General features: G+C 34.1%; 1 protein-coding gene across 1 annotated transcript; it reads right to left on the bottom strand.

Moving 5' to 3' along the window:
• LOC126979313 (ADP-ribosylation factor-like protein 8) lies at positions 1-12428 on the bottom strand. Its single transcript, XM_050828562.1, has 5 exons — positions 12191-12428; positions 11835-11915; positions 10563-10636; positions 5879-6040; positions 1-5089 (listed from the first exon to the last, which is right to left on the bottom strand). Exons 1-5 carry the CDS (start codon positions 12311-12313, stop codon positions 4966-4968), a joined length of 564 nt encoding a protein of 187 aa, XP_050684519.1. The 5' UTR covers positions 12314-12428; the 3' UTR covers positions 1-4965.
• Between the last annotated feature and the right edge of the window lie 611 nt (positions 12429-13039).

Consider the following 13039-nt stretch of genomic DNA (forward strand, 5'->3'; position numbering starts at 1 on the left):
TTTGTTTCTAAATTTTATTTAATGTACAATAATTGTGTAAATACAAGAAAATACTACACCCATGTTAGCATTTACAACTAAAATTATTTTATGTGCATTGTAAGCATACTTAAAATATAAAGGATATACGCAAATTCACCAAATGTACAAATGAATATAATCTAAACAAAATAAAAATCTTTCTTTTAAACAAACAGAATATCACACAAAGTATAATATAATAATATATTTTATCTTACTTTATCTAACAATATGAGAATATGTAATATATAACACATTAACTAAAAGTCCTAATTTGATAATATACCTACTTATATTATATAATAAAACAGCAGACCCTCTTTAGGACTCTCTTTTTCTCATTTGAAGAGAGACGCGAAAAATTCAAGTTATACAATTTACGCCTTGTGAAGAGTTTCGACTAAGTTTTGAGAGTAATTATTGGCGAGAGGTTTAGATTAAGTTTAGAGTTAGGCAGGAGTTAAAAAAGAATAAATATTTGATAAAAAATTAAAAGTTACTCAATTAAGTGAAAATATTTTCATGTCAAGGTAAATTCTACCAAGCATATTTTCTATTTAAATTCTTATGTCTTGACGCTTTCGAGTTATCGGCTAACGGCCTATTTCAATAACGTATCTCTAGTTACGGATACATTGCTGTCACCGTTTAATGGCAAGATCTTATCTATCCATAGTTATGTCCAATGCTTTATGTCGATAGGCTATTGAAATGTAAGTAAGCGTAAAAGGATAGATTTGTCTACCTCGGGTAAACTAAGGATAGATAGGTTATTGAAAACGGCCGTAAATAGGTTCTAACTGTTACGAGTAATATAGTTCCGGAGTCTGACAACTTTAACTATAGTCAAATCTCGGATATACAACAACCGCATGATGCATAAATATATAGCAAGACTGGTGAGATACCGATACTGAAGGACGTGATATGTGGCGCACACTTATGAAGATTATAAAGAAATATTAATTGGCTACTTAATAAACTAAACTAATTAATTACGTAACGCATGTTGACCGCGTGAGCGTAAAACTAACAAGCTGATCGGAGAAGTTAAAACGGACCTGTTGGAACTTGCGCTCAATGATCAAACAGTGCGGTAATGTATCTACAATTCATTTATTTATACGGAAACTTGTTTGAAAGTACCTAATTTTATTCAATAATAAGGACGCGAAGCTAGTACTCTCCTAAAAAGTCGTGTTTCACCAGTCATTCTACCTATATCTTAACAAAAGATCGTAATATGTAACAGGCCACACCTGCTAAGCCAGAATAGAAGTATAATTAATACTTACAAAAAAGTTGCCAATTCGATTTAACTGTCCAAGATAATGGTTCGTTTATATTAGCTATTATAAAATATCAAGTTCCTACCGTTTAGAGGCCTCACACACTACGCGACCAAATCGCTGTACTCCATGATTAAATATGGACAAACCAAGAAAATTATTGAAGTAACAAATGATAACTAAGCAGTTTTATATTAATGCAAGAATTTCGGCGTCTTGGTATCCTTAGATGCGCCAAAAGTTTAAAAATAGGGTATTTTATCGGTTTAAGTTCCGCATCGTTCATAAATTTTGGTTACAAATTCAATCTCTATTATATAATAATGAGCCATTAAGCGTGGTCTTACATGCACATGCAAGAAGTGACTCATGTCAGAATAACAGCTTTTGACTGTAATGATGAGTAAACTGAGCTGTATCACAAAACCAATTTTTATGATTTTTGAGTGTTTGTGAACTCCACACCTGCTGTACCGTTTTTAATGGTATTTACATTTAATAGATAGCTCATATTAAAAAGAGTATTTCAAAATGATTTCGGGTTCTATATTATTTTTCCTACTGTGGCTTCAGTGGAAGGTATACCACAAGTTAGCCAATGTCACGTTACTATTATGATAATATTGAGATGACAACGCGATGCTGTATTATTTGCTCATATATTAAATATAAAGACCGCTGGTATACTGTACAAAGATAAAAAAGAATTTGAATTAAAACATAAATTATATAACAGCATAAGACAAGATCGACTGATCAAATATATTGTTGTAGGTAGTGCAGTCAGCTTGGGTATTATTATTTATACATAAATATGTAATAATATAATTACATATAACCCAATATAAGAATGGATAAAGTTTACTTTTTGTTTTTATTATTCTAGGATTCTACATGTGGTAAGGGCCTAAAAGACAATGCAAGACCATTTCAACGCGACAGTATCGAATATTCACAGTATTTAAGCTATTCCTCCCTGAAGGAAAAAAAAAGAAAGAAAATGTCTCAAGTTTTTACAAGCTTTGTGCTTTCATTAAATTATTCATGTCCAAATATTTATATATTTGTAGACTCTATTCAATAGATACAAAATAAATATTTCAAATCAATCGGAAAACATATTATTGTGACGTAATATTTCTCAATTTTTTTTTAATGTTTAAAAATATGATTAAATAAATTATACTAAAAAATATTTTTACAATAATTTTTTTTTTCTTTGGAATCTTCCGAGGGAACGTATTCTGTGAAGATTTCATCCTGAATATCACTACGAACATGATCACAAAATCTTAGATATTTTTCTACTCAAAAGAGTTACAATGAAAATAATCGGAACTATTTTAACTGCAACTTCATTAAAGTAATGAAAACAGTTGGAAGATACAAACCCCCTTATTCATAATGGTCCGCTAACTCTAAACAGTCGCTCAGTAGTGTTTTTTCTCATTCTGACTTAGGTCAATAGAAGAAGACAGAGTGAGAATAAGCAATGCTTTAAGTTTGCAGACTATTATGAATAAGGGAGTATATGTATACTATAATGTGTGAACAACGACTCTAGCGGATACTATATGAACTACCTTTTGTATTATATAAATATTTTAACATAGTCTTAGTTATTATCAATTTATCTACACCCATAATTTAAATCCTCTTAGCTTATTGCCAACATTAAAGCACCCAATCCTAATAACCATTATATCATCCAAAAGAGTGTTGTAATGTTGTACTGAATTTCAACAATCGTTACTGGCCTTTTTAATGTTAGCAGTAAGCTAACTGTTTCAGAATCTTTTATAGACGATTCATTATTGTGGGTGAAGATAAAGTCTTGTAAGCAACTGTTGACAATCAGGTAGCAAACCCACATTCGTGTTTTAATAACCCTCATTACACAACAGTTACATAAATAACTATTACACCGCCACCCATGAAAACTCATAGTGGTGATTGTTTTTTTTACAGTGGCAAACAGCAGTGGTACCTGTCACCTAATTTTCAATTATTAAATCTCAGTAAATAACATGTACTTGAATAAAGTAACAGTGTCATTCATTCTGAAAAGCCACTACAAGGGGATAAAGGAAATTTTTAACAGAACTTTACTATCCAAAATATCAATTAGTATTTTAGTTTACAATATTATCATCTACTAGCAAACAAACAGTTATTACATTAAAGTATTTAGAGAGAAAAAATTGATTGATTTTTTTATGAAAATAAGGGATACTTTGAAACGCCCTGCCCATTTCAATGCTGTGCCGCTCAGGATTCTTGAAAAGCCCAAAAATTCTGAGTGGCACGACAATTGCGCTGGTCACCTTGAGATGTTAGATGTTAAGTCTCATTTGTACAGTAATTTTACTAGCTACTGCGACCTTCAGACCGAAACACAGTAATGCTTACTCATTACTGCTTCACCGCAGAAATAGGAGTCGTAAAAATGATGTAATTATGTAGGCACAAACATACTTAGGTCTAAAGACCTAACCCGAGACCCGAGTTCATGGACTTCTTAATATTTTAACTTGCTTTTGCACTATTATTCCTATTCCCTTAAAGCCTCGCCTAGTATCGGAATACTGGGTCTCGAAATCTCGAGCGATTGCCAATTTCGTGGCCATCTGGAGGGCAAAGCCAAATTGGCTTCGAAGAAGCTGGGCGTCATCAATAGAGCACGGCAATACTTCAAGCCGGCCCACATTCTAGCGCTCTACAAAGCGCAGGTCCGGCCACACATGAAGTATTGCTGTCATCTCTGGTCTGGCGCACCCCAGTATCAGCTCGATCCATTTGACCGCGTGCAACGCAGAGCAGCTCGAATTGTCGGGGACCCAGTGCTCTGCGAACGGCTGGATCACTTGCCGTTGCGTAGAGACGTCGCTTCATTGTGTGTCTTTTACCGCATTTATCACGGGGAGTGTTCCGAAGAGCTGTTTAACCGGATTCCTGCCGCCGAATTCCATCTTCGCACGACACGCCACAAGTTAAGATATCATCCTCACCATCTGGATGTGTGGCGGTCCTCCACAGTGCGGTTTTCAAGGAGCTTTCTTCCGCGTACTACAACGCTGTGGAATGAGCTTCCTTGTGCGGTGTTTCCGGGACGATACGACATGGGTACCTTCAAAAAAAGCGCGTACACCTTCCTTAAAGGCCGGCAACGCTCTTGTGATTCCTCTGGTCTTGCAAGAGAATGTGGGCGGCGGTGATCACTTAACACCAGGTGACCCGTACGCTTGTTTGTCCTCCTATTCCATAAAAAAAAATTAATATTAAACAGTCGAAGTGTAACAACCCACACAATATTATGTGGTAAGTCAGAAGGTGTTCCGACTAGTAAGCATACATATCAGCTGTATTCGCTACACCTAACTCTTATCAGATAGATTACAATTTAAATCTCAAACTATCTACGAAGAACGAGACATCAAGAGTCTCACCGTACAAAATCATTCTAGTACTAATAATTATTCGATTTAATGGAGCAGAGTTAACAGCAGTTCAATGGTGTTTGATATGACATTCATTATTGTGTAGGCCAGTAGTGCAGGCACAAGTCAGCTGGTGATAGTAAGCGTTATACGGAGACACTTGTAAGGCAAACTACGCCTTACGTATGACTTGTTTTGGAATGAAACTCGGAGCAGCATTAGCGGGCACTTCCAGATTTACTATGTGAAATGAGCCACTGCAGTGTTATATCAATATTGTCCTTTTCCTTACATGAGATTGAATAGCAACATATTTCACGGTCTTGGATCGCTGAAAGATTCCTGAAATTTAACAACAAATTGAATAATTAATAACAAATACAAGAGTACAAGCACTTACTAATAGGTAACAGATAAATGTGTTCGACAGCAAGTGACAATACAAAGAAATTAAGAGAACAACCTATCACGTTGAAGTCTGGCATTCCACAACCACGAGTTTTGCAAGAAATTTCTTGCCTCGCACAGCCACTTTGTGGAATCAATTACCAGCTGCGGTTTTCCCGAACTGATACGAGTTAGGGACCTTCAAGAAAAGAGCATACTCCCACCTTAAAGGCCGGCAACGCATCTCTTTGCGGATGTCATGAGCGGTTGCCTTACCTCTCCCCATCCCGTCAGCCTCTTTCCCGTTTGCCCCCTCTTATATAAAAAAAAAACCAAAGTTACTGTTAAGTTCGTTAAACTTTTACTGTCAAGATATCGGTGAATACTGACAGCAAAACATCAATAGCGCTTTGGCGTGATCATGTTAGCAGCTTTTAATAGGATATCCATAATAATTAGTTATCCTTGTAAACCTTCGAATACGTGATACCTTCATATAAGGGATGTGGGATAAGAGGATCCATTCCAGTATGTACATAGTTAAGCAAAATAGCGAAGCTATTTTCCCCAACCAAACCAAACCTGGCCACAAGTACAAAGCCGGGGGAGTAAATAAGGTACAAATAACCAAGTACATTTGCTAGGTGTGCAGTTAGGAACTATAGTTCAATAGAATTGAGAACAATGAACACAGTATGTCATGCAAACACAAGTAATCTTTCCAACCAATTATAAAATACTAACATTCGTTCAATAAGGCCATGTTCGTCTAGCGCCTGGGGCAGATCTCTCTTGTTGCCCAACACAAGCACGGGTATCCCTGTCAACTGCTGCTTCTCCAACAAACTATGAAGCTCATTGCGGGATGCTTCTATCTTGTCCGGATCCGCTGCATCCACCATGTATCTGAATGTATCATATTATTATTAGGATAAACAAGCATTTAACAGAACAGATCCTACTTTGTTTCTGTAAGGCATGGTGGGTTATTACAAAATTGAGGTTAGAAGAGAAGTCGCTTTAGCTATGTATTTAGTAAAAGTAATTAGATGTAAGATACACAGTCCTAGGCTCCTGGAGTCAGTACTGCTGTGTGTCCCTGACGAGTACCTAGGACGGCGGCGGCAACCACCGCTGCTGGTGGTGCCTCGTGCACGCACCAACCCCCTACAGCGGTCGCTCAAAGTGATGTCCGATCACTTAGACCTGTTCTCGTGTTCAATGAGTGAACTCACTAGATCTGCTTATCGTATAGTTTGTGTTCAATTAGAATAATATTATCTAGTTACTTAAGTTTTTCTTTTACGAAATATGTTTTTAATTGATAATATTATGTAATTTTATTTGTTCCTTACTCTGTCGCATTAGGTTAAACCTATTATGATTGATGTAGTGTGGTTAATAAATAAATAAATAAAAAAAGATTACCATTTTATTTATAATAAAGGAGAGAAAGACTTGTGTTAAATAATAAGATCTGTCTACTATAAAGCAGTGTCCGCTCGGAAATAAGACATGGAGTCTAAATATCAAAGTATTCGCTAGTTACCACTTAAAAATGCCAGGAAAATGCTACTTGTCACTTAGGCCTAAAAAGAACTACCACCAGGCCGACATACGTTTTGCCACATCACGACCAGCCGCTAGCACGTCATAAGCCTAGTTCTAAACAATGTTAGACTTACTTTAAGCCGACATACGTTTTGCCACATCACGACCAGCCGCTAGCACGTCTTAAGCCTAGTTTTAAGCAATGTTAGACTTACTTTAAGCCGACTTAAATATCTTCAAATAAAACGAATTTTAGCACTTTAGAATTGTTAAATTTTTCCAAATTTCTAATCAAGACACACAATAAAAAAAACAGAAGTCTGCTTTTTCTTTCCAGATAAATCTTACTCAATACTTGCATATTTAGGCCTCGTTTTTATGAAAAAAAAAGTGACAAATCGAGCAAGATGTAAACCTGACGGTAAGTGATCCACCCCACCCATTACAATGTATTGTCACTCAGGATTCTTGAAAAAACAAAAATTTTAAGCTGCATCACAATCGCGATCGTATCTTTGACACATTGCTTTGACACTTTGCTGCTTGACGGCAAAAAAAGGACCCGTCGCGTTGTAGCATCCTCTTCTATGCAAAAAAAGCCTACATTGGTAAATCTCAAATCAAATCAAATCAAAATATTTTATTGCAAGTCACATTTTACAGTACGGTGGGTACATTAATGGGTAGACAATATGTGACGCCCTGCAAGGGCACAGCAATGTTATACATAAAATAAATAAGTCTTATACATTCTTATGATATTAAAAATACATTCTTATACTATATTGTAACTAATTCTCACACTTAGTGTAATTAAAAAATTCGGGTAAATCGTATAAGCATTTTGAAACTAAAAAAAAAATAAGATGTCTTTTAAATAGAGAAGGCTTCTCTTTATTTTTAATATCATTTGGGATGTGATTATAAATTTTTATTGCCATATTGTGAGGGCTCGATGACACTAATGACATACTTGTTTGGGGAATTTTTAATTTGTTTAAATTTCTATCATTTCGCTTGTTATTTGGTAGTGATCTCTCTGATCTCTAAGGCTCTATCTAACCAAGGTAAGATCTACAATTCTGACACACTGATACGATAAAATAAAATGGTAGTGTGAGTAGAACTCAATAAATAGGTTCTATTACCAGTAAGGATGGTCCACTGATTTCTAAGATCAAAGTGACGAGTTATCTGTAAGATTCTAAATATTTATTGTTATTTTAAACAACTCTATTTTGGGCACTTACTTATAAGTAAGAGCGTACAAATAGAACTTTAATAATATAAATCTTATTATGTGGTATAATTTTCTTCCATATGATATTGCAAAAATGCCATTAAATATTAATTAAAATAGATCAGTACACAGCAAATGATAATCGTTAACAATAATTAATTATAGTGAAATAACAATTAGCTTCGCCAGTTAATTCGACATGATTATAATGAAATTATTGTAGTTACTATAACCTAACATTCATTTTCATATTTAAAATCACAAGGAGGTCAAAAGCCTCCCCCAAAGATCGGTCCTACGCTGCTCTCATCCAATGGCCAAGATGGCCTTTGCATTTTACGCCCCCCTCTAATAAAAAAAAATCTCCCTTAAGTTTGCACCTATCTAAATGCAAGTATGTTCTGTTAAGACAAAACATACTTAATTTAACTGTGTATTACGGTATTTTTCCTAATAAAGAGGTTTGATGCGGTTTTATTTAACAAAATAAGTTTGTAGAATATAAATTTCTTTTCTATTTAAAATAAACATTTTTAATCATAGATATACTTATAACAAATAACTATTTGCTATAATATTCTTATTATTGGCTGTGCTTTACTGTCTTGCTTCAGCCTATGGAATAAATAAACCTGTTTATAATTATTCGAGCTTTCTTAATTTTAATATTAATAAATTTTAACCGTATACAAGTATATAATTATAATAATCGAGTCACAAATAATAAAATTGTAGCAAAGGAAGATTTTAAATTGAATATTTTTTAAAACAACACTTGCTGAACACACTTTCATCAATAAATACCTAAGCCAAAATAGTATTAAGAATTTTTGTATGTTTGTCCATTTATCTGTATGTACATCAGGGCAAATGGCAAAAACTACAGCATAAATCTTCACAAGAGGTCGGGACAACATAATACAGGCTACTTATTATCACATTTGATATAGTATTTTTGCTACCTATAGCGTCCACGCGAACAACGTTGCGTGCAGCAACTAGTTACAAGTATAGCACACTAGATTCATAATAATTACTATTACAGTTCATGAGACAACCTTGACATTGACAGGCAATTTATACTTTGGCACAAGATGCCAGCTAGATTATACCACAACGGCGCCTGTTTCTGCCGTGAAGCAGTAATTTGTAAGCATTACGGAAATTTTAGGAAACATTAGGGAAATTACTGTGCAAATGAAACTTGACATGACTTGACGTCTCAATGCCCAGTTGCAACAGTATAATCTTGATGGGCACTGCAGTGGCAGGGCGTATCTATTACCATTAGCTGAACGTCCTGCTCGTCTTGTCCCTTATTTTCATAAAATAAACAGATGGACAGTGGAGGCTTAAAAGGCACTTATTTTCTCAAAATTGATTCCTATAGAATTCTTTTTGATGTGATTTCTAATATACTAAATACTTAGTAGTAGGTGCGAAGCGGTAGTCCGCTTCAGAAACAAATGGTGCTCTGGGAGAGAAGGAACGGCGCAAGAAACTCTCCCAGCATTGTTTTTTTAGCGCTCTTTTCAATAAAAATATACAGTATTGTACAGTCATTTCTATGGCTATAAAACAGTCATAATCTAGCTTAGTAATCAAATCAAAATCACTTTATGTAGGTCACACTTATGAATGTCAAGTTTTCTTTTCTTTTTACATCTACCGCCACTTTGGAAAAGGTTGAGCTTTAATACGAAAAAGTGGCAAGAAACTCATACATTGCCACTCTTTTAAGTCAACATTTACAGCTTCATAGTTTTACAAATCATTTCAATGACAATATATGTAAAGTGATGCAACAAAAGTACTCAACGTCGAATACACAATGCCCCACACAAGTAAGTCAAAAAGGTGACACACAAGTGAGTACAGTAGATTCATCAATCCACACACACCATAAATAAATAAAGGTATTTTGCGAGGGTCAGGGTTTAATAGGGTCCCTAGTGCACCCTTCACGTAATATAATACTTTAAAACAATTGGATGTATTTTCTGAAAAACATTCTAAGCCACAAACAACACATTTTGGAGGAATTTGTGTTTAAAGTTTAATAAATATTTCCATACATGTAGGTTTGGTTACTAACAGCCCTTCCCAATATATTATCTACAGATAGAGATAAATTACTACCTTCTACGGTCAGTAATTAGCTGTCAATAATCTGAAGCTGTTCCAATATACCCGATAAGTCATTCTTATCGTCTTATATTAGGATGTGTGAATTGCAATTTCTATTCAAGCTTCTATTTCTGGTAAGCTATACGTCTTCCTATTGACAGACAGCGTGTATGGATAAGGTGAGATACCGTCAATAAGTTTATTAGGACAGAAAAACAACGATAGTTACGATTTTTATCTCAAGTAGGCCACAATTGGAGATAGACTACCAATATTCATATTGGGAACGGCCATAAGTCATGATGTCATTTAAAGAGTGACAGCAGGGCTGCCATTTTTTGTCAGTCCGTTAATATGAATCTGGTGACCAGTTTTGTGTTCTTAACTCAATTTTGATATGATTATATGTAATTTTGATGTGAAATGGTTTGGAATGTTTTTCTGGAATTACATCCAATTGTTGAGTTGATTTTCAATACTAGTATTAAGTACTAATTAATAAATACATACACAATTGCATTCACTCCTCTGCAGTATCTTTCCCACATTGATCTGAATCTTGGTTGACCGCCAATGTCCCATACCTGAAAATGAGACAATATCTCAGATTAGTTAGATATTTCTAACATGAATTAATTTTATTTACTCACAAAACATGGAGCAATTCAAAAAAACTAATAATGAATGTTTATTAGCTAGTCCATGATCTTATCATTAGAGTACAATTAACATTGTGTCCATATTAACTAATTTTCAATTGAGCATCATTTAGGAAGCTGATTACAACATTTTATGAATTTTATGTGTTTAGTAATAAAACTTTATTTTGTGAACATTAAACATATGCATTATCAGTCATTTTTAGGGTGAAATTATTAAATCAAATTGGGCTATTGTTCTAAATTAGTTCAAATTTAGTGTGCATGTCAATTATGGTATCATGGCATAACTTTTAATGATGGAATGGATATAACATGGAATGATGGGGTCATTCCGAAAACAGTGTTTCAGTATAAGCATGCCGAAACAACTCTTGAGTTTTTGTACTAACTAACCCTAAGGACCCAAAAAATATTTAATGAACATCAAACTTTACTCAGGCCCTCAGGCTATTAAATAATAAGTTTAATTGTACAATACTACTTTGTAAACATATTTATTCCATGAAAAAAAAAGGCCCCTGAGTTTGTTGCGCCCATTCTTCTCAGGTCTGAGGCATTCATTTTGGAATGGGTGGTAGTTTTTTGACTTTCAATAAGTGATGTCATATCTCTTTTTTGAATAAAAATATTTGAACTACCCAATTTGAAAAAGTATCCCTCAGACTTAAGAAGAATAGGCATGAAAATATTAGTACAGGCTTTTTTTAGAAATAGAAATATATTTATATAACATAACAAATTGCAACAACAGCTGGAAGCTATATCAGTTTGTAAAGAGACTTTGATATGTGAAGAACTGATAAGAAACTCCCAGCCCATCTTTGAAATCATAAAACAACTTAGCCAAATTTAGATAATATTATACAATTTAAGGTAGCCTGCACAGAACCAGACAAGATCCATGCATCATTGTCCTCTATAAATTAATATACAATAAAAGTTGTTCATTAAATAGCCTGGAGGTGGTTGCTACAATCCTAGTGTTTTCATTTTTATTTAGAAAGTCATAGGTTATAGTGAACTATTATAAGATAATTTTTTTTTTAATTCTTTTCAATATCAAAATAGCTTATTTACACACCACATTTGAGGCCAAACATAGTAATATTCATTAATATACCTTGATTGTTACATTTCCTTTAGTTATTTTGCGCATATTGAATCCAACAGTAGGAATCATATCTTCACTAAACTGTCCAGACTGAAAGAGAAAATATTATTTAACAAACTTTTAATAAAAACACTCGCAATGTTTTCTAGTAGAAAGTAAAATAACGTAATACAAAAACTTTTACCGCTTAGTCTAGATTTTACCGTCCGTTTAGTTGTAATTTTACATTTGGGAAAATATTGATTTTTAGTTTCCATTATAATACACAAAATTTAAACGATAGATAGTGTTTATTTAATGTGAAATGACGCTTTGTTATTAAATCAAGATAAAGTTAACAATGAATGTGTTTTGTTAATACATACGGCTATGACGTTCACAAAAGTTGTTTTGCCAGAGTATTGAAGACCGACTAAAGTAAGTTCCATTTCTTCCTTCCAAAACAAACTTTTAAACCAATCAAGAATGCGATTTATTAAAGCTAACATCTTTATGGCTTTAAAAGGTTTTTAGGCGACTTACGAAGTAAAACTACAATAAACGCCTATTCAGAAGTAAGAATTTAACATTAGAAAATAGAAAACCGAATGATGAATCTGAAAACTGAATACTTCAATGTCAAAAGTCCAGACCCAGACTGTCAGTGTCAAGTTTAAATGTGTCAAAGTCAAAAATCATAGACAATTTCTTGTAAATCTATTTGTCCCTTCCGAACAGCAACGCTGGGTTAATTACTGTTTTCCTCAAGATCTACGCGCTATGTCTCAACACTTTCTGGCTGATTCATGGAATGCTTTATGGCAAATCACAAAACAAACTAAAGGTAAATTCTATGGTTCTATCCAACCCTTTATCCCCTCTAAGCCCTGGTTCTTTCCTCAAAAAAAAAACAAAATAAACTTTTCACTTCTGTCATCATACGACTTCGCTTGGGATTTGTCTGTTCCCCAGTATTTTTGGCCAAGATCCGGGTAAGGGACCATTCTATATGTGATGCCTTGAGAAAGGTACTCTTAAACATATTTTTTTCTATTGCCCTAAATTGTCAATTCCTTTATACATATCCCTTCTACCGAAGGATATCCCTCGCCCCATCAACATCCCTTTTCTTCTTACTTTATGCCATTCCCCTTTCATAAAGATTTTTTACAAATTTATCTCCCGCAATAATATTAAATTGTAATTTCTATCCTCCATACTTTCTACGCTTCTAT

This window comes from Leptidea sinapis, chromosome 1, assembly GCF_905404315.1.
Source record: "Leptidea sinapis chromosome 1, ilLepSina1.1, whole genome shotgun sequence".
In the NCBI taxonomy this organism is placed as follows: Eukaryota; Metazoa; Arthropoda; class Insecta; order Lepidoptera; family Pieridae; genus Leptidea; species Leptidea sinapis.